Source organism: Rattus rattus, chromosome 5, assembly GCF_011064425.1.
Source record: "Rattus rattus isolate New Zealand chromosome 5, Rrattus_CSIRO_v1, whole genome shotgun sequence".
NCBI classification, from domain to species: domain Eukaryota; kingdom Metazoa; phylum Chordata; class Mammalia; order Rodentia; family Muridae; genus Rattus; species Rattus rattus.
In genome coordinates, this window is record NC_046158.1 from 105,314,438 (window position 1) to 105,337,252 (window position 22,815).

A 22,815-nucleotide genomic window follows, 5' to 3' on the forward strand; every position below is an offset into this window, starting at 1 on the left:
GTTAACACTACTTTTTAATAAAATAAAATAAAAACAAATCACCAGCCAGGGGGGTCTAGGAAGGGAAAGGAGGAGACGGAGAATGGGTATGTCTGGTCGGGAAGAGGGGCTGATTTTTGTTTTTGTTTTATTACACTTGTTTTTCTGTTTGTTTTCTAGTACTGTTCAAAAGGACATGTTAAGGACATGTTAATCATGCACAAAATCATGGATTGTGGAACCAGCCATCTATATTCTCATCCTTTCCACCATCAAAGTGCTTGATTGCAGTGGGTTACTAGACGCAGTCCCATTTCCTTCATCTGGGTAGACGTTCTGGAAGACTGAAATATATGCCAATCACCTCGCAGCAGGACCAACTTTATCTAACTATGTATATTTGAGAAAGTCACTTCTATGAACTATTCTATAGCTCGATGTCTTCTCACATAAAAAAAGACAATAAAAGTTCTTGGTGTCAGAGGTCACATATGTTAATATGATAGTTTAGTAATATGCCTAGGACCATAACCTTTAGTTGATAGGCACCATGAGTGACAGTCATTGTTACCGTCCTTGCCTTCACTATCAACCGAGTGTCTGCCACGATCCACAGGGAGGCTGAAGGAAAATGTCCTGCCTTTGCTGATGCCTTGCACAGAACAGGAAGCTGGCGAGTACCTCACAGAGTCCTTTCAGATTGGCTCGTCTAAGGAGGAAGCTTCGCTCCCACAGTCACTGTGCTCTTGTCACGTGACGCCCTCCCTTCTCCGCAACTGCATCACATGCAAGGTTTGTCTTTCAGAATCTCACAGTTTTTCATCACGGAACATGATATCTGCTGGAAGTGTTTCTCAAGCCTAATGAGTTTCTCCGTATCTTCTTACCACCACTGTGATAGCATGCCCTATCACTGCCCTATCGGGACTCCCAAACTCACTGTGGACCTGTTCACAGCTCCACCACGTTTAAGGGAGAAATCCATAATTAAGGCTGGCACACAAGAAGCAGTCCTCAACCTGTGGGTCAAGACCCCTTTGGGGGTTGAAAGACTCTTTCACAGTGGTCGCCTAAAACCATCAAAAAAACACAGATGTTTACGTGACAATTCACAACAGAGCAAAATTACAGTTATTAAGTACCAATGAAAATAATTTTATAATTGGGTGTCACCAAAACACAAGGAACCGAATTAAAGGGTCACAGCATGAGGAAGGATACAAACCACTGGAAAAGATGTGATTGTTATTACTATCAATATTTTGTTAAAAATGATCTAATTTAAGCAACCCTAAGAGAAAGTTCCTCACAATTTGTAGGTGAAATGCATGATCCTCAGGGGAAGAAACCAATCAGATCACAAGCTACTCCCGGGAGAAAAGCTTCAAACTGTAGTTCCCATCTTAGCCCCAAGTGCCCTTTCCACCACACTTGAGAACTCTAATTTCTCCTTCCCTCTTTCCCATGAAAGGACTGAGTTTATTATTGCTTTCTTCTCCATGCTTTGGTGGGAATATCACTCTAATAAATATTTTTATTTTTCCTGAGATCCCTCCAGATCCACTTCCATTAACGCTGGGAAAGACTGAGCAAACACCTAAGAGAGTTGCCTACCTTAAAAGGGCATTTCATTTAGTAAACAGCCATAGGTTCAAATCCTACATGTACAGAGACTAACTCATAGTCACTGTGTACTTTCGTGCCTTAGTCCTCACAATGGCTCTATGAAGTCATTGCCTTTAATTAGCCCCAATGAGACTGAAAGAGCTACAGCTCACATTCTGCTGGAGAGGCCTAGTAGAGGCCAGATGCCTCTGGCCCCTCTGGGCTGTATCACTGCCCACTAGAGATGAATCTCTATGACCCACACCTGCAGCTTTTCACTGTAAGCTTCTGTTGTCCTTAGCTCTACAGGCTTAATGGATTTTGTTTCTTCTTGACACATGTTCAGTCCAAAATGGGGTAGCCATATGGACTCTGCTCGGGCCCCAGGTTACTGTTCTAACACCTTGGAGCTAGTAGGAAACCAACAGAAACATAGCCACACATTTGTAGTTTTGTTCATATCATTTCTACACCATTAATACACTATTAATTTTAAAGGACAGACCTAGAACATGTATGACAAACTGTTAATGCTTACTCTATCTGGGTGGTGGGCTTAAGGGGCTCAGGTTATTTTCCATATATTTATAATTGAAATACCTCATAGGTTACATTTTACAAAACACCAGATAAAAAGGCTGTATAATCTTACAAAATATGGTTTTTCTTATATTCATGGAGTACAATACTTCTTACACATTGGAATGACTAAATGTAGCTAGATACTTAAATACATAGTTATCCCCACAAAAAAGCTATATATAACATATTTTCCCCAAAATCTAAAAATATATACCTATGGGCTGTCTGGATAGCTCAGTAGATAAAGACACCTGCTATAGGGCCTAACAGTCTGGGTTCTACCCAAGACCAGCAAGGTGGAAAGAGAGAGAAACTCTCACAAGTTGTCCTCTGACTTACACAGACAGACTGAGATCTTATGGTCAAGGCTTTAAGGAGTCATGCTGTACAGATACAGGGTTATCTGAAGCAAGGATGTGAGGGTACAAGGTTAAGTTTGCTGGTGACCGTATGTCACTGCACAGAATGACATTCATCACCTGAGGTAACCCTTCCCTTCCTTTGTAAGAAGCACAGCCATCATCTTGAAAGAGGGATCCCCGCCCCAAGAACAATGTTGCTTTGGTCCCACTTACAAGATTGATAAATAAAGTTAGAGTCTCAATGCATTCTTTCACAGTGAGAAACCAGTCAGAGAAAGAACTTGCAAACTCCATGTGTGGAAACCTAGGCAAAGTCAAATTTAGATTGCAGGTCTATGTGACTATAGCACAGGATAAAAGACCTCTGCTAAGTGTGCCACAGCACCGAATTACAGGGTTGATGCATTGAAATACTCTGCCAATGACCTGCCAATAGAAACAAAATACTAGTGTTCCTTGACCAAAACTCGCCCTCCTTGGGCAATGCCTGCATGAACATTTGAACTAACACTTCTCGCTATTTGCTTTATAAACACAGTCATCCTGCATGTTTTTTTCCACATTTCCCAAAAATTGCTGAGAGAAGATCTCCAAATTCAACCCATCAATCATTAGCCACTCCCCTCACTTATCACCCGGTACATGAATAGCCTATCTCGCACTTTCTGGCACATCCTACTACATCAAAATGACCTATGCATTAATTCTTGAGAAAGAATGTATTTTATCATTTTCCCCTGCTCACTGAGCTGTTAGAGAAGAGAAATACATGTGAAAATACACGGTACAGTCAGCACTTGTAAGATGGGCCGACGAGGAAAGATTTTCGTTGTCATGAGGGTCTGTGAAGGCATGAATCCCACTGCCGGCCCTGAGCAAAGCTGCCCCCAATGTGCTGTGCTGTGTACTCACTCACCGCATACTGGAACTTCTCATTGTAGTCACGGTCGTTGGCTTTCACCACCCGCTCCACTTCTAAAAGAAAGAAAAATAAGGTGTGAATAAGAGTTAAACCCACAGAAACAGGTATGGCTTGTAAAAGTGACGTCACTGGAGTCACTGTGATTTCTTTTAAATTGAAGGGCATTGGGTTCTGTCCAACCTGAATGTTGGAACACCAGTCGGAAAGTTCTAAATGAGTCTGAGGAAATGTTTCACTGGGTAAAAGGACTTTCAAAATCAGAAGGACCCAAGTTTGAATCCCCAAACCCATGTGAAAGCTGGACACACAGCACAGATGTCTACAATCTCAAAACACAGATGGAGGTGGGGACAAGGGAATCCATGGAAGCTCTCAGCCTGGCTAGCCTGGCATATAGGAAGAAAATCACAGAAAACCTGCCTCAAACAGGGTGAAAAGGAAGACCACCTGATTATCCTTTGACCTCTAAATGGGTACTGTGGCATGTGTGCCTTCATTTACACACAATAATGGACACACACACACACATACACATACTTGAAATAGTTAAAACAATATCTCAAAATGAGCAGCTACAATGTTTTGCATTATTTCTTTAATGAAATCCATAAAACAAAACATTATATTTCTCTAGTGTATATCAATTGAGCTATACAAAGACCCTTTGAATTGAAAATTTCTGGTTTATTAAAAGTAGGTTTTAAAATATCAAAGTCTGGGATGGGGAGGAAAAAAATCCAAATCTACAACCCTTTCCCTTAACTTCATGTCATTTCTAAAAGAGAAAGACTCAGTAAAAGCCAAACATACCTTGAAAATTATTTTCTTCAACACACACACACACCCACAAACTACAATGCAGCCAAATAAAATCATATAGCTGTGGCCAATTAAGTCACTGACCTTATGCTTTATGTCCACAGACCAAAAGGTAGGATTTCTAAAAAGCCTGTCACATGAGTAAAACCTTCAATAGGCATAGTCAATGAGTTAAATCTCTTCTGAAAGACAATGTATATACCATACCAGCACACACAATAAATTAAAATTGTCAAAGAGAAGATGGTGCCCGGAACACTGGCTATGTATCCTCTGTAGTAAGGGCATGCTCTGGTCTTGTGATCACCAGAAAACTGTTGCAGATAATATCAAGAGCTTGAGATCAAATAATGAAAGCTATAGGGAGAGTCTGCAAAGCAGTTGCCAGAGGTCAACAGTGAGCCTGCATGGAAAATGACCCAACCATCTCCATCTGACTTGAGGGTTCCTTGATTTAACAGTTCTCTGGAAATGACCAAGTTGTAAATTTAGTAGGTGTAGAGTATGAGGCATGCTCTAAGAGAACAGAAGGGAAGAGTGCTTTCAAGGAAGGCAACACGATGCAAGTGCTGAAGAAGGAAAGAAAGAAGCATATTTAATGGCACCCCATGTCAGACATCACAAACTGTGAAAACTATTTTCCCCCAGAATTCTCTTTTGGCTTGCCCCACTGTTTGGTTTTAGAGCCTGAGACAAGAGATTGAGGTACATATCTTACATACGAAAGCAAACCTGACGTCCGGGTTCTCCCAGCATCCCTCAGTCCCTACCCTTCCCCCCCAGAGGCTCTTCTCTCTCTCTCTCTCTCTCTCTCTCTCTCTCTCTCTCTCTCTCCTTCCCATGGTGACTTCCCTGGGCCTGCCTTGCCTGCCTGAGAGCAGCTTCCCAATAAACCTGCCTTTAATATAATCTAATCTGGCTTGAATTGGCTTGTTTCACTGGCAGAAAAGTAAGTTATCACCCAGTTGTGGTGGTTTAAATAAGAATGACCCTTACAGACTCATATATTTGAATACTTAGTCATCAGCACTACTTAGAAGGATTAGAAGGTGTGGCCTTGTTGGATTGAATGTGGCCTTGTTGGAGGAAGTGTGTCAATGGGGTAGGCTTTGAGGCAGACCCATGCTAGTCCTTCTGCCTGTAACTCTGGATGTAGAACTCTCAGCTATTTGTCCAGCACCATGTCTGCCTGCATGCTTCCCTGCTCCCCACCATGATGATAATGGATTAAGCAAGCCTCAATGAAATGCTTTCTTTCATAAGAGTTGCCATGGCCATGGTGTCTCTTCACAGAATTAGAACATTAACTAAGGCAACAAGATACTACTCCTCAGTCTGAAGGTCACTCTGAAAATTGCTCCTAACAAATAACAACTGTTTGGGGGTTATGTTTACACCCCTACCACATGTGGGGTGTGCTATTCATCTAACAGTCATCTGCATGGTTCTCTTCTTGCCTGGAAAGTCAAGTCTCTGTGGTTGTTCCTGCAGTCCAGCCTGATGAGAGTGAGGCTGGACTTACGGGATCAGTTTACAACCCCTGAATATGTCTTCTTGTCATGGATGCCACCAGAAAGCAGCCTTCTAAGCAACCAACCACCTGAGAGAAACTTCACTCCTAGCTCTAAAATTCTGATCATTCCATCTTCTTGATTAAACAACAACAACAAGGCAAATAGTACAAGGAGTATGTAACACTACCTTATTACAAAATCTAAAAGGAAGGAGAAAGGAAGGAAGGAAAGAAGGAAGAAAGGAAGGAAGGAAGGAAGGAAGGGGAAGAAAGAAAACGCTTCTGTCAAAAAATAAATAAAAGTAGTGGGTATTATTGCAAAGGTGTGAGAAGGGCTCTTTCCAAATGGCAAGAGTTAACATGGGCCATTCACCCACTGAAAGAGACTTAGAGGCTTCAGCTCTAAGTCAAAAATTAGATATAGTCACTTGAAGGTTAATTGGCCCTGACTTGGATTATGCACATCCAAAAGACGGTCAGCTTCAGATTCAACACTCGTGTGTTCCACGTGCAAGAGCACGACTCTAGAGTTGTGCGCCAAACTGTACTTACTGCACCACCACAACCTTGACATTACAAATCAAGAAGGAATTATGCACCTAGAATTATCGGTAGCCACATTCTAAAATGTTTTAAATCCGATTAGTATTCTGCATGTGAACATATGGTATGTATGGGGAGACAGCGGTATTACCACAGCATGAATGTGGAGGTCGGAGGACAGTTCTGTGCACTCTCTCCTCCTTTACATAGGTTCAAACTCAGGTCACCAGGTTTGTGTGGCAAACACCTTCACTGGTGGAGCCATTTATCTGTCTTCCACAGTTGTATTCTAATAGATTCCCACCAGTTCTTAAATAATCAAATATTGCTCTCACACCACAAGACTTGATTAGATCCGGGATGTGCTCTTTTTGCTTCTAAGTCCTTGGGATTGAGACTTAATCATTGGGTCTGTGATTTGGTGGTGATTGTCTTTATCAACTAACTTTTCATGAACTAATTCTGGCAGAAGATTTTGGTATCTTTTAATTAAACTCTAAAACATCCTGGCTTTGATTCTAAATCTTTACAGTTCTCTGCCCTTAGCTAGGCTACACTAGGCCTCAATTATCTTTGTGAAAATTAGCTTTCTTCTGTATGTTGCTATAGTATATGGCAGGACAGTCCTATCCTGGAAGAGAAAGCTAGACACAAATCACCTATAGGAATTCCCACTGGGAGTGTCTTCTCTGACATGCAATGATTTAAATTTGAATGGATCCTGTTTCCTGAGCTCTTTCCAGGTATGGTTTCAATGGTGAAAAGAGTTTGTTCACCAGAAGGTTTAGGATTTACAGAAGCACCCCACACCTCCATAATAAATCACTAAAGTTCAAAAGGAGTAGGTCAGTATGTGTTAATAAAAGATGTAAAGAATTTAAGATGGCAAACAGATGCCTTCTCCTGACTTGATCAAATATAGAAAATATATGCAGAAGAGAAAAATATTGTTGGGAGAAGGCTATTATTTTTGAAAGCTTAGATAATAGACTGAAAAGCAAAAGGAGTCAGTGTGACTAGAAAAAAACAACTCCAGCCAATCACATTAGAAGAGCATTCCTCCCATGTAAGCCAATGGCAAACTCAGATCCAGACAGAGGTACAAGGGTTGAGAGTGTTACAGAGTGACAGTGCCATTTGACATGTGTCGCGTTTGCAAAGTATTTGTCAAGGTCCTTTTTCATTCTCAAAAGTGTATCTGCTTGGAGCTAGGACTGTAACTTAACAGTAGAGAGCTCACCCAGTATGCATAAGGTCCCAGGTATCAACTTCAGCACTAGCAGAAAGGATGTAGGTTTGAATGATAAATTATATTACCACTTCAAAGGCATGTTCCAAGGGGAAGAGAGGATACTGGGACAGGTGGACAAATAAGCTGAACTTTCTCTTTAATTCTACTTAGTGTCTTAAATATATGCAGGAATCAATGAAACAAAAGCAGGACCATATGAACAATAAAAGGAGAGAGAGAGAAAGAAAAGAAGATAAAGTACCTGGAAAATATCTTGACTCATTTTTTGTGTGTGTGTGTGTGTGTGTGTGTGTGTGTGTGTGTGAGAGAGAGAGAGAGAGAGAGAGAGAGAGAGAGCTTATGTGTACCATCCACATGCAGAAGCTTGCAGAGGTCAGAAGAAGGTATCAGGTCCTCTAGAACTGGAGTTAGAGTTGTGAGCCAACATGCGGGTTGTGGAAATCAAATTCAGGTCCTCTACAAGAGTACCCAGTGCTCTTAAGTGTTAACCCACCTCTCCAGCCCCATGAAATATACATTTAATGGATGACCTAGAAGGGATAAGATTGAAACACTTGATTTACTGGAGCTAAGGCTGTCCCACAGCCCTCCATACCCAAATCCTGCCCAGAGAGAGCTGGTCTCCCAAGAGTGGTCCCACTCCTAAGTCCACAGGAGAGACCGCACATTCACTCCAATAACTGTCCAAAGAGAGACCTACCAGGAGCACACAGGGCACAGGAACCATGGAGCAGCCAGGGACAAGATCCTTTCAGTCTCCATCTGCACCCAATGATAAGTCTCCCAGGAAAGCTCTCATTCCTAAGATCACAGGTTCACAGGAACACAGGAGGGACAAGCTCCATCTGAGACAACAAGACCAACTAACAACAGAGATAACCAGATGGAGAGACACAAAGCAAGAACCTAAGAAACAGAAACCAAGGCTACTTGGAGTCATCAGAACCCAGTTCTCCCATCACAGGAAATACTGGATAAACCAACACACCAGAAAAGCAGGATTTGGATTTAAAATCACATCTCATGATGATGATACAGGACTTTAAAAAGGACATTAATAACTCTCTTAAAGAAATAAAGGTGAACATAGGGAAACAAGTAGAAACCCTTAAAGAGGAAACACAAAACTTCCTTTAAAAATTACTGGAAAATGCAACCAAAGAGGTGAAGGAATTGAACAAAACCATACAGGATCTAAAAATGGAAATAGAAACAATAAAGAAATCACAAAGGGAGACAGCCTGGAGATAGAAAACCTAGGAAAGATTTTAGGAGTTATAGATGCAATCATCACCAACAGAATACAAGAGATTGAAGAGAGAATCTCAGGGGCGGGAGATACCATAGAAAACATTGACACAATAGTTCAAAAAACACAAAATGCAAAAAGCTCCTAACCCAAAACATCCAGAAAATACAGGACACAATGAGAAGACTAAACCTAAGGATTATAGGAATAGAAGAGAGGGAAGATTTGCAACTTACAGGGCCAATAAATATCTTCAACAAAATTATAGAAGAAAATTTCCCCAACCAAAAGAAAGAGATGCCCATGAACATACAAGAAGCCTACAGAACTCCAAATAGATTGGACCAGAAAAGAAATTCCTGTTACACAATAATCAGAACACCAAATGCAAAAAACAAAGAAAATATTAAAAGCAGTAATGGAAAAAGGTCAAGTAACATATAAAGGCAGACCCATTAGAATTCTGACACCAGACTTTCCAACAGAGACTATGAAAGCTAGAAGATCCTGGACAGATGGCATACAGACCCTAAGAGAATACAAATGCCAGGTCAGGCTGCAATATCCAGCAAAACTCTCAAATATCATAGAAGGAGAAACCAAGATATCCATGACAAAACCAAATTTATATAATATCTTTCCACAAATCCAGCCCTACAAAGGATAATAGATGGAAAACTCCAACACAAGGAGGAAAATTACACCCTACAAAAAGCGAGAAAGTAATCTTCTTTCAACAAACCCAAAAGAAGATAGCCACACAAACATAAATTCACCTCTAACAACAAAAATAACAGGAAGCAACAATCACTTTTCCTCAATATCTCTTAGTATCAATGGAATCAATTCCCCCAATAAAAAGACATAGTCTAACAGACTGGATACATAAACAGAACCCAGCATTTGTTGCATACAGGAAATGCACCTCAGTGACAAAGACAAATAATACCTCAGAGTAAAAGGCTAGAAAAAAAATTTCCAAGCAAATGATCACAAGAAACAAGATGACGAGGGGTTGGGGATTTAGCTCAGTGGTAGAGCGCTTGCCTAGCAAGCGCAAGGCCCTGGGTTCGGTCCCCAGCTCCGAAAAAAAAAAAAAAAAGAAACAAGATGACGTACCCATTGGAATAAAGAATAAAATGGACTTTCAACCAAAAGTTATTAAAAAAGGATAAGGAAGGACACTTCATACTCACCAAAGGAAAAATCCACCAAGGTGAACTGTCAATTCTGAACATCTATGCTCCAAAATCAAGGGCACCCACATTAATAATAGAAACTTTGCTGAAGCTCAAAGCATGCATTGTACCACACACAATAATGATGGGAGACTTCAACACCCCACCCTCATCAATGGACAGATCATGGAAACAGAAATTAAACAAAGACACAGTGAAACTAACAGAAGTTATGAACCAAATGGATTTAACATATCTATAGAACATTTCATCCTAAAACAAAAGAATATACCTTCTTTTCAGCACCTCATGGTACCTTCTCCAAAACTGACCTTATAATCAGTCACAAAACATGCCTCTAGAGATAGAAAGAATGAAATAATCCCATGAATCCTATTAGATCACCATTAACTAAGACTGGTTTTCAATAATGACAAAAACAATAGAAAGCCACATACACATGCAAGCTAAACAATGCTCTACTCAATGTTAACTTAGTCAAGGAAGAAATAAAGAAATTAAAGACTTTTTAGAATTTGATAAAAATGAAGGCACAACATAACCAAACTTATGGGACATAATGAAATCAGTGCTAAGAGGAAAACTCATAGCTCTGAGTACCTCCACAAAGAAACTGGAGAGAACATACATTAGCAGCTTGACAGCACACCTGAAAGTTCTAGAACAAAAAGAAGCAAATACACCCAAGAGAAGTAGATGACAAGAAATAATCAAACTCAGAGCTGAAATCAATCAAGTAGAAACAAAAAGAACTATACAAAGAATCAACAAAACCAGGAGCTGTTTCTTTGAGAAAATCAACAAGATAGATAAATCCTTAGCCAGACTAATCAGAGGTTACAGAGACAACATCCAAATTAACAAAATCAAAAATGAAAAGTGAGACATAACAAGAGAAACTATGGAAATTCAAAAAATTATCAGATCTTACTACTAAAGATGGAAAACGGGAACTCAACAAAACTGGAAAATCTGGATGAAATGGATAATTTTCTATAGAGATACCGGCTACCAAAGTTAATCAGGATCAGATAAACCATCTAAATAGTTCCATAAGTCCCAAGAAAATAGAAGTAGTCATTAAAAGTCTCCCAACCAAAAAATGCCTAGGACCAGATGTGTTTAGTGCAGAATTCTATCAGACCTTCAAAGAAGACTTAATACCAATACTCTTCAAACTATTCCACAAAATAGAAAGAGAAGGAACACTACCAAATTTGTTCTTTAAAGCCACAATTACACTTATACCTAAACCACACAAAGACCTAACAAAGAAGGAGAACTTCAGACCAATTTCCTTTATGAATTTCAAGGCAAAATTACTCAATAAAATTCTTGAGAACTGAATCCAAGAACACATCAAAACGATCAAGTAGCCTTCATTCCAGAGATGCAGGGATGGTTCAATATATGGATATCTATCATTGTGATCCACTATATAAACTAACTCAAAGAAAAAAAACACATAATCATCTCATTAGGTGCTAAGAAAGCATTTGAAAAAATTCAACATTCCTTCATGATAAAACTCTTGGAAAGATCAGGAATTCAAGGCCCATACCTAAGCATAGTAAAAGCAACACATCAAACCAGTAGCCAGCATCAAACTAAATGAAGAGAAACTTGAAGCAATCCCACTAAAATCAGGGACTAGACAAGATTGCCCACTCTCTCCCTACCCATAGTACTTGAAGTCCTTGCCAGACAACAATAAAAGGGGAAAGAGAGACAAATTGGAAGGAAAGAAGTCAAAATATTACTATTTGCAGATGATATGATAGTATACTTAAAATTCCACCAGAGAACTCCTACAGTTGATAAACAACTTCAGCAAAGAGGCTGGATATAAAATTAACTCAAACAAATCAGTAGCCTTCCTCTACTCGGATAAACAGACTGAGAAAGAAATCAGGGAAACGATACCCTTCACAATAGTCACAAATAATACAAAATACCTTGATGTGACTCTAACTAAGCAAGTGAAAGATCTGTATGACAAGAACTTCAAGTCTCTGAAGAAAGAAATCAAAGAAGATCTCAGAAGATGGAAAGGTCTCCCATGCTCATAGATTGGCAGGATTAATATAGTAAAAATCTTGCCAAAAGCAATCTACAGATTTAGTGTAATCCCCATCAAAATTCCTATCCAACTATTTATAGAGATAGAAAGAGCAATTTGCAAATTCATTTGGAATAACAAAACCCCAGGATAGCAAAAACTATCCTCAACAATAAAGAACTTCTGGGGGACTCACCATCCCTGAGTTCAAGCTGTATTACAGAGCAATCATGATAAAAACCGCATATTATTTCTACAGAGACAGTCAGACCAATGGGATAGAATTGAAGACCCAGAAATGAACCCACACAGCTATGGTCACTTGATCTCTGACAAAGGAACTAAAACCATCCAGTGGAAAAAAGACAGCATTTTCAACAAATGCTGCTGGTTCAACTGGAGGTCAGCATGTAGAAGAACAAAAATTGACCCTTTCTTGTCTCCTTGTACAAAGCTCAAATCCAAGTGGATCAAGGACCTCCACATAAAAGCAGATACACTGAAACTAAGAAGAGAAAGTGGGAAAGATCCTCAAACACATAGGCACAGGGGAAATTTTCCTGAACAAAACACCAATGGTTTATGCTCTAAGATCAAGAATCGATAAATGAGACCTCATAAAATTTCAAAGCCTCTGGAAGGCAAAGGACACTGTCATTAGGACAAAATAGCAACCAACAGATTGGGAAAAGATCTTTACCAATTCTACATCCAATAGAAGGCTGATATCTAATATACACAAAGAACTCAAGAAACTAGACTCCAGAGAACCAAATAATCCTAAAAAATATTGGGGTACAAAGCTAAACAAAGAATTCTCAACTGAGGAATATCAAATGGCCAAGAAGCATCTAAAGAAATGTTCAACATCTTTAATCATCAAGGGAATACAAATCAAAACAACCCTGAGATTCTACATCACACCAGTCAGAATGGCTAAGATCAAAAACTCAGGTGACAGCAGATGCTGCCAAGGATGTGGAGAAAGAGGAACCCTCCTCCACTGTTGGTGGCATTTCAAACTGGCACAACCACTCTGAAAATCAGTCTGGAGGTTCCTCAGAAAATTGGATATAGTGCTACCTGAGGACCCAGCTATACCACTCTTGGGCATATATCCAAATGTGCTCCAACATATAACAAGGACACATGCTCTACTATGTTCATAGCAGCCTTATTTATAATAGCCAGAAGCTAGAAAGAACCCAGATGTCCCTCAACAGAGGAATGGATATAGAAAATGTGGTACATCTACACAATGGAGTGCTACCCAGCTATCAAAAACAATGACTTCATGAAATTCATAGGCAAATGGATGGAACTTGAAATATCATCCAGAGTGAGGTAATCACAAAAGAACACACATGATATGCACTCACTGATATGTAGATATTAGCCCAAAATCTTAGAATATCCAAGATACGCAGACCATATGAAACTCAAGAAGAAGGAAGACCAAAATGTGGATGCTTCAGTTCTTCTTAGAAGGTGGAACAAAATACTCATAGGAGGAAATGCAGGGACAAAGGGTGGAGCAGAGGCTGAAGGAAAGTAACAATATGCAGCCACAATACCCAGTCACTATTGCTAATGCCAAGAAGTGTTTGCTGACAGGAGCCTGATATGGATGTCTCCTGAGAGGCTCTGCCAGTCTTATTGATACAGATGAAGATGCTTGCAGCTAACCATAGGACTGAACACAAGGACCCCAATGGAGGAATTAAAAGACTGCAAGAGCTGAAGGGGTCTGCAACCCCATAGGAAGAACATCAATATCATCCAACCAGACCCCCTAGAGCTCCCAGGGACTAAACCACCAACCAAAGAGTACACATGAAGGGACCCATGACTCCAGCTGCATATGTAGCAAAGGATGGCATTGTCTGGCATCAATAGGAGGAAAAGACCTTGGTCCTATCAAGGGGGAATACCCAGTGTAGGGGAATGCCAGGGTATTGAGGTGTGAGTGCATGGGTGGGAGTGGGAGCATCGTCACTGAAGCAGGGGCAGGGGGAGGGCTATGGGAGAGAAGGGAAAGGTGGTAATATTTGAATGTAAATACATAAAATATCCAATAAAAAAAGAAACACTGTAGGAGGCAATTTGTTACTGTTTCCTAAAATCTTTGTTTTTTTTCTAAAAAACAAATTCTTCAAATTCTAAAGTCTTTATTTATAATATAATCAAGTATTGTTACTAAAAACGTACTGTTCTATTAAATGTCTCAAATAGGAAAACTAAAAAAAAGAAAAACTTGATTTAAATGTATATCAGAATTGTAAGGTGAAGGAAACTATAAAAAAGAAAACCAAGAAGGGAATGTAGAGAGGAAACAAGAGGAAACGACCAAACGCACACAGCCTTTTCTGGCCCAGAGTAAGATGTCAGTCCTCAGAGTGAAAGGCCCACCAGATTCAAGTCAGAACTCAGGAAAATGGGCTTTCTGGTCTCCATAAAAGATCATCTGCAAGCCAATCACTCAAGAATGTGTAAGAAACAAATAACGGCTTAAAATTCAATAGCAATGTATATAGAAGATAAGAAGCAAAGATGGTGGCCAACCAAAGCCATGACCCACACACCTGCTCAAAGTGAGCCCCCAATTCAACGGACAAACTGTCTGTCACCTTTTCAGTTTTATCATCATCATCATCATCATCATCATCATCATCATCATCATCATCATCATTATTATTACTATTATTGCATAAGTGGTGTATGTGCACGCATCTGTGTACACATGCCACAGTGCATGTGAGAAGGCCACAGGACAACTTTGTGGAGTCAGTTCTCTGTTTCTAGGTTTACGTAGGTACCAGGAACCAAACTCAGGTCACCAGACCTGTGCTTGCAAGCACATTTACCACTGAGCCATCTCACCAGCCCCATTATTGAGTTTTATTTTACAGTCTGCTGTAGGTGAAGGTGTTGTTTCCCTAATTGGTTCATGACTGTGTCAATAAAAATGGTGGAAGCTAATCAGTGTGTAAAGAGGAAAAGGTAGGATTTCTGGGTCCCAGGAGGAAGAGGAGGGGAGGAGATAAAGAGAAGGCTTTTCAACCAGGACTTGGGGAAAGAAGCCATACCATGTAAGGCCTTGGGCCAAGTAGAACAGGTGGCAGCCTCAGCCACCTGAGGAATTCTGATATAGGATAGTTGATGAGTTTAGAGCAATAGATTCTGCGCCCAGCAGTTGTGTTACCTGGCTGGTTTTAAAGTGTTAGAACTGTCTTGTGTTTTCCTTCCCAGTGACTTAGGTGAGCAGGAGTAGAAAGAGTGCTTCACTGGGGACAAGAGTCCTGGTTGTTCCCAGTGTTGGGGAGAAAAGGGGGTGTGGGGGCGTTAGAGATGGTGGCTCGGCGGAGCTGGGTGAGAACAGGGCTACTTGACTAACAAAGGCAGCCTTGAGGTCTGAGTAAGACAGCCATTGCGGGCAGCTGATCTCAGAGCATAGCACAGGCCCTGGCACTGGGCAAGGAGCAAGCCTGAGTTTTGTAAATTATACACAACAGTCTGCCAATACCAACAACCAAAATACACACTTCTTATGAAAAGCAAAATCTTAGTTCATGGCTCAGACATTAATTTCTTATAAAGAACTCATTGTTTGACATAAATAACATGCAGGTGAAGCTTTTAGAGGTGTTTCCTAACAGCTCAAGGATATCACCCCAAACAACCCAGAAGGAGTTTTGCCCCCCTTTTCTGCTCATCCAACTGAATCAAGGACTGTCTTTGGGGTGTTCAGATGAATGTGTCCTTCAGACAAGCACCCCACTTGTTCTTACTCAGCTTCAATTGTGCTGAATGCTACGTGAACTGAGCTTGGAATTGACCATCCTAGAAAATGGCTATCGAGCTGCTTTGCCATGTTACTGGTTGAATGGAAGACCCACGTGACACACGTCAGGTTGATATTTAGGTTTCTGATTTGTGGCCATCGATTTGTGGCAGACTCATGTGACCGAACAGAACATCAAGTATCTTAGTGATTCCACAAGGTACCACAGAAGAGGAAGAGTTCTCTTAGACTTGATTCTGAACCCACTTCAGAATATAAAAACAGGGAATGCCTTCAAAGTCTACTCCATGTAGATGACAGAAATAGCCTTCACTCTGGTGCAGGAAAGATAACTCAGTGGGTAATGGCACTTACTGCTCTTGCAGAGTTCTCTGGTTTGGTTCCCAGCAGCAATGTGGCTGCTCACAGCCAAGGGTAACTCAAATTCCAAGAGATCTAATGCTCTCTTCTGATCTCCACAGGTATCAAGCACACACAAACATACATGCACACACATGCACGCGTGCACACACACACAGATATATGTAAAGGTATATATGCATACACACACATACACACACACACATATATGTATATATCTCCTGTGGCCTTCTCACATGTACTGTGGCATGTGCACAGATGTAAACATAAGATATATATATAGACATATATAGATATATAGATATATAGATATATCAAATAAACAACAAAATAAAGTAAAATAAAATAATCTTTACTACCCCAAAGTTGCAAAGGCCAATAATATGTGATGTTTTCCTCAAACAAATAGATTAGCAATGCAGTGCTGGAAGAGACCTTGTCTCTTCAGCCTGTGCTTGTTTCCAATTTCCACAGTGACCAAATAAGGATTGGAAGTGCCATTAGAAATCATTGAAAATCATGGTACATTCAACCTTGACTAGAGATGGTTAGCTTATAGTCCCCAATCCCACCCTAACCCTAAAAAGTAATTATCTGATGGGGCTAGTAATTTATTAAATTCATTCCAATTTTTTTTAAAAAAAAAGCTTTGACTGTGTGTGGAAGTAGAAAGACAGAATTCAATGCATGCAAAAGCATGGTCAGATCACTTAAGACACAAATCCAGAAGGGGAGAGGGACCTCTAGGACACTATTTTCTGGGACTTTTAACTACAGTTAAGGTGCTGTTTCATGTACACAAGATTTTAGGACCCATTAAACCAGAGTCAGATTAGGAAAAACAAAGACAAAGAAAGCCTTCATGTGGGAAGAGGAGCTGAGACAAGGGCTGGGCCTGCAGCTCCTGCAGGATCACGTTAACTCACAGCCTTTCCTTCACTGTGACTTCTCAGCAAAGCATCGCCTTTGTGTGGTGATCATTAAACTAGGAAATATGTGGGAAGCACCTTTTACATAGAAAATTATCCCAAAAGTTATATAAATATGTATGAAATTCTCAAACAATAAAAAATGCATGCAAAAAGTCTTTTTAAACATAACTAAAAACAAAATAGGTAAAGGGGAGTCATCCAAATGCTGATTTTTGCTGTCTTCCAAGAGGGTCTTGAAGTAATTTTCTGAACATTTCCAGTGAAAATTGGCTACTGATCATCAACCCTGCTGCTGGCCCTTGAAGGCCATGCTAATCTGGGCTCTTTTCCATCACAGTACACAATAAATTACAGAGTCAGTCTCTCTCTCTCTCTCTCTCTCTCTCTCTCTCTCTCTCTCTCTCTCTCTCTCTCTCTCACTACCAGCCAGCAAAAGTAAGCAAGACACTTATATCTCTCTTTTTAATCAGTTTGTCTGTGAGAGGATCTTAACCATTCAGCATTGGAGTCTAAGGAGAGCAGGAACTCTGTGTTCAGACCAATCATAAGATGGAGAAGTGGGAGGTCCTCCTAGGACCCATGAGTGAGCACAGACGTGTGAGACACCACAGTCCTTCAGTTGCCTACACTGAATTCTTCCTTTGGCCAATGTGATTTAGAAGACATTGTTCAGACACTTATGTCTGCTGATGTCATTAAACAATAAAATACATTGGAGAAGTTGGGGACCCTGTGTAAAACCTTGATGTCACAGGCAGAGATTCTGAAGTTAGTTTGGAATGCATCCAAACACCAAAGATTGTCTCTAAACATGTAATATCATTTAAGGGGTGAGATTGTTAGGTTTGGGGAATTTTGAAGGAGAACATTTTCAGAATATTCCATCAAACTAAATCAATAACCTAAGCCTTTCCCTTCCTTAATTTTTTCTTTCATCAAAATCTTGTTGATTGGAAGCCTAATCTAAAGACAGAGAAGGATAGTGAGTGGGGGAGCTTTAAAGCAATGAGCCCAACCTCCTCCCTTTCTGATTTGACTCCAGGGACACATCCTGATATGACTGATAAATGTTCCTGATGAGATGCAGCAGTGACTGGCAGCTTCTGGGATTAATGCACGTTTAAATAGTAAAGAGAATTAAAGCCAGAAAAAGAAATCTTCCCACAGTTGTGTGTGTGTTTGTGTGTGTGTGAGAGGGGGGGCACACACTCGCAAAAGAGCTTAGAAAGCAAGTTAGGTGATTCAAGCAAATGCTAAAGGATTTGGGGTTTGTTTTCCTCTTTGATAAGCCAATGTAAGTGTTCATCTGGTCCAAAGAGTCAGGAAATTCAATTTATTAGAAGTTTTATTCCCTCACAGCGAATTCATCCTTCTGGTATACCTGGACTGGATTCTATATATTGCAAATAAAATCTTTAGATAAGCCACTGTTGTGTTGCTTTCTATACATGATTCATAACTGAGTCTTAATGTTTGCTATAAAATAATGGCAAGAGCTGATGTTTATTGAGCACTTGCTAAAATCTCGATACAGCCGAAGTATTTCCCAGACGTTTATTTCAGGAATGATCAAAACGATGCTATTAAGTACATGCTATTCCCAGCCTCGCTTTACAAATGGGGACGCAAAGCCAGAGGGAGATGATGCAGTCAGGGCAGATTGAAACATGGGCCTACCTCACTGATGACGAGTCTGGGAGTGTGGAGACTCCCAGACACCTTTGCTGTTTTGCAAAGGTGACTAAGAAACTACAGATGGATCTACCCAGGTACAAGAACAGAGAGGGGGGGGAAGGAGGGAGAGAGAGAGAGCAGCAGGCCTCTTTCATCAAATGCAGTACTCTACATGTGCTTCAAGTCATACCCCCTCCCAACAAACCACCGGTCTCCCCATCACCCTCTTTCTCTCCCCCAACTCCTCATTTTAATAAAGTCTACATTTTTGCCCACTTTTTCCATGTCTACATCCATGTATACACAGAAATTGTTTTAAATATTCATAGAATTAGATCTGGATTTTGGACCATGGTCTTAACAAAGACTTGCAACACCAGGTCTTGCTGGAAGCAGCCACATTCAAGCTGTTTGATCCCGTGTTTACACAATAAAGACTGGAACAGTGACTTGTGTAAAGTCTTTCATGTGACAAGGAAAAAAAAGCATGGGAAGAATGGTAGAGTCTTAGATTTTCGTAGGGAATATTGACAGAGCCCCTTCACATACACACACACACACACACACACGCATACACACACATACAAACATGCACATGCACACACACACACAACACACACATAACATACAACACACACACACATACAGAGCATAAATAAAATCTGCAGATAGACATTACACTGGGACAGAATTAAGCTCATTATGATCTCAATGTTGCAATGTGTCCAACAAGGAAGGGAATCTATGCATCATGAGGTAATTGTGGATACAAGAGCCAACGTTCTGCCAGAGATGTCACAGAAGGAGAGATAAGGTAAAGTCAAATTCAACCTTTTACACCTTTAAACACTGTCATCAAAAAAATGAAGAAATCTTAGTAATAAGGTGTAGAGTATCTCCTGAAGGGAAAACTACACAGTAGTTGTCGTTGACTGAAATGAAATGTCAGTCAGATCAAATGAAAAGTCAGTACTCTCTGTGGTGGTTTGCATAAGAATGGACCCCACGGGCTCATAGATTTGAATGCTTAGTCACCAGAGAACAGGGCTGGTGGAGAAGGATCAGAAAGTGTGGTCTTGCTTGAAGAAGTGTGTCACTGGGGGTGATCTTTGAGGTTTCAAAAGCCCAAAGCAAGCGCAGGGGCTCTCTTCCTGCTGCCTGCAGACATGGACATAGAACTGTCACCTCCTTCTCCAGCACCATGTCTGCCTGCATGCCACAATGTCCCCACATGATGATAATGGACTAAGCCTCAGTTGAACGCTTTCCCTATAAGAACGCCCGTGGGCATGGTGTCTCGCCACAGCAACAGACCCCTGACCAGGACACTCCCTGAAACTGAACACCGTTACGACTACAAGCGGAGCACCCCAGCCTAAAATTCTGAGCCACAAAAGGCTATAAAGTCTCACATTTTTTGAACATTGACATGATATTTAAAAGTTTAAGATTTCTGGAGAATTTTAGATTTTGCCTTTCCAGGGTAGGAGTACTCAATCAGGAAAGGTCTATGCAAATATTCCAAAATCTGAAAACCGAAAAAAAAAAAAATACAAAGTCTAATTCCAGAAGTACTTCTGGTCCCAAATACCTCAGATAAAGTATTCTTAACCTATTTTCAGGAGACTGATTACTAAAACAAACGAACAAACAAAAAAAAGTGTTTCTGCTACCTCAGCCAATTTTAAATATTTATGTATTCTTGAAACAAAACACTTCTTTAAAGTGAAAATATGAGGAACAACCACAAATCAACACAATCACACAGAGTGACACAACCACACAGAGTGACACAACCACATAAATTGACAGCAAAGCCTTCTCACCAAGCAGAAGAATCGTGATGAAAGAGTACATGCTACATTATGCCATTTCTATTCACCTTAAAATCAGCAAAAGCAAATTGAAGGTGACTGGGGATTCCAAGAGAGCAACCACAGCAACACACGCACAGGAACTTAATAAGATGCTAGAAACATCTCGATGTCGTTTCACGTGCCCTCAGCAGGCAGCCCATATACACAATTGTCAAAGTTTTTTTTTAACTTACAATCAGTGTCTAAGTTTTCTGACTAAATCGAACATCCAGTATAAAATATGATGACAGCTCCTAGTGTTTTGTGTCATCTGAACAGTTCAAGCCTTACCAAGGAGCTTCTTCTCATCGCAGAACATCATCACCCTGAGTTCTCACCGAGTCATGAGTGTTGGCCTACATTTAAAAAGAGAGAAACATGCATTAGTATTTGAAATATGGTCAATATCGTCATATTAACCCCCTTCAACAGTCTTTCTACACAAATTTAGATAAGTTGCTGACATAATAAAGAACAATATGTCTAGATTAAAATGCTTAAATCTAACCAGATAATAATAATTTTTTGCCATAAAAAATGCATATTTGCATTCAAATATATTGGGGTTTGGAAAATCATACTTCGAAGTGAAGGCCTTGAAGCAATACCTGTCTCTCGTCTCCTGCTGCTCTCTGAGCTCTCATCTTTCATCCCCTCTTCCTTGCAGCTCAAAGGAGTCTCAGACATGAGAATTCCTCCTCCCTAGGAAGGGTCATAGAACCCAGAGCCCCTCTCCCTCAAATCTAGCCACAAGAGCTAAATTGCTCTCCCTAAGCACCCTCATTCATATTCCTGCATAGAACTGTCCATGAGGAAGTCCTCTGACATATTTTTTGATTATAGATCCTAATACCTTCCCTCCCCCCATTGCTTAAAGGGTACAATTCCACAAATGAGAGCCGAGAAGAATCTGGACAGAAAGGTCTTGTGGGCATCCTCTACTTCATCGTCTTTTGTTGGCTCAGACCCTTTCTGTCCCCTCAAAAGGCCATATGACCCCCTCTGCTTCACCAAAACAGCCCACAAAAGTGGGTTGTTCACCCTGGATCTATCTTTGGGTCATCCATCATCCTGGTATCCAGAATTATTAGTGACTGATCACCAAAGTTCATAGCGTTTTCTCATTCCTGCTAACTTGTCTATTGTCAGTTTTCTCAGCAGACTCAAATATATCATAGTGGAATTTTTGAACTTCACACTGCAGGCTTTATGGCAACCCCAGGTAAGCACATACGTGTGCAGTGGATTTGGCAACTTTTCTAGCTCATCCCAAACACTAGCAATTGGAATATCTTAGGGCCGAGCAAGTATCTGCCTTCCGCTGGATAAGCTAGGTAACCCCTCCTCACAGCCTGAGCTGATCACTGCTCCTAGATGTGGGAGCCATACATAACAGGGAATTGTTAACCACACTGCAACTCACCACAACCCAAAATTTTTCTATTCACTTAGCCATATATACACCCTTCTCTTGGTTGCTACCCAACACACTAAAACAATACCATTATTTTATTTCCTGTGTGTGACCTAATTTTTTTATGACATAAACCCTATCAAAGATCTAAAATGAGCAAATGCACAAACAGATTACATACAACATCCATAACCCATGCAAAAGATCACATGAAGCTTTGCAAACAAGTGACAGAGCAGGGAGGAATATGGAGTGGACAGACAGCATTCTGCTGGTTGGAAAGAGAAATGATATATCTATCTGCTTCCTGCCCAGAGAAGTTACATGCAGAGCATATGCAGTGCACTGAAAGAAGCACTGTGTGGTTGGCCACACAGGCACCAAATAAGAGGAAGAATGGTACATTTGGCTTAGCAGTTACAAGAAAAAGACGTTTAAAGGAAGTTCATCAATCCCCACGGTTCTAGTACAGATCCGTTGGTGTCCAAAACACCGGAAACTGTCCATTTGTCTCCCGTTACCACCCTGGGGTATGCCTGACAAAAAGAGGCACTGATAGTAGGAATCTAGGCTCTCCTAGTGCCCAGATTAGTAAAACTGATGGTTATTGCTGTCCTGTGCTACTAGAAGCAGGAGTAATTATAAACCATTTGGAAACTCCCCTGCTCCCCCCGCTGTCCATGCCATCCGTTT

At 40.5% G+C, this 22,815-nt stretch overlaps 1 protein-coding gene across 1 annotated transcript in view; it reads right to left on the minus strand.

Moving 5' to 3' along the window:
• The window catches only part of Atp8b4 (ATPase phospholipid transporting 8B4 (putative)), a 192,105-nt gene that overhangs the window by 157,422 nt on the left and 11,868 nt on the right, over positions 1-22,815 (minus strand). Inside the window, exon 2 of the mRNA XM_032902598.1 lies at positions 3,445-3,630. Within this exon, the coding sequence (XP_032758489.1) occupies positions 3,445-3,630 (186 nt within the window). The remainder of the gene's footprint in view (positions 1-3,444; positions 3,631-22,815) is intronic.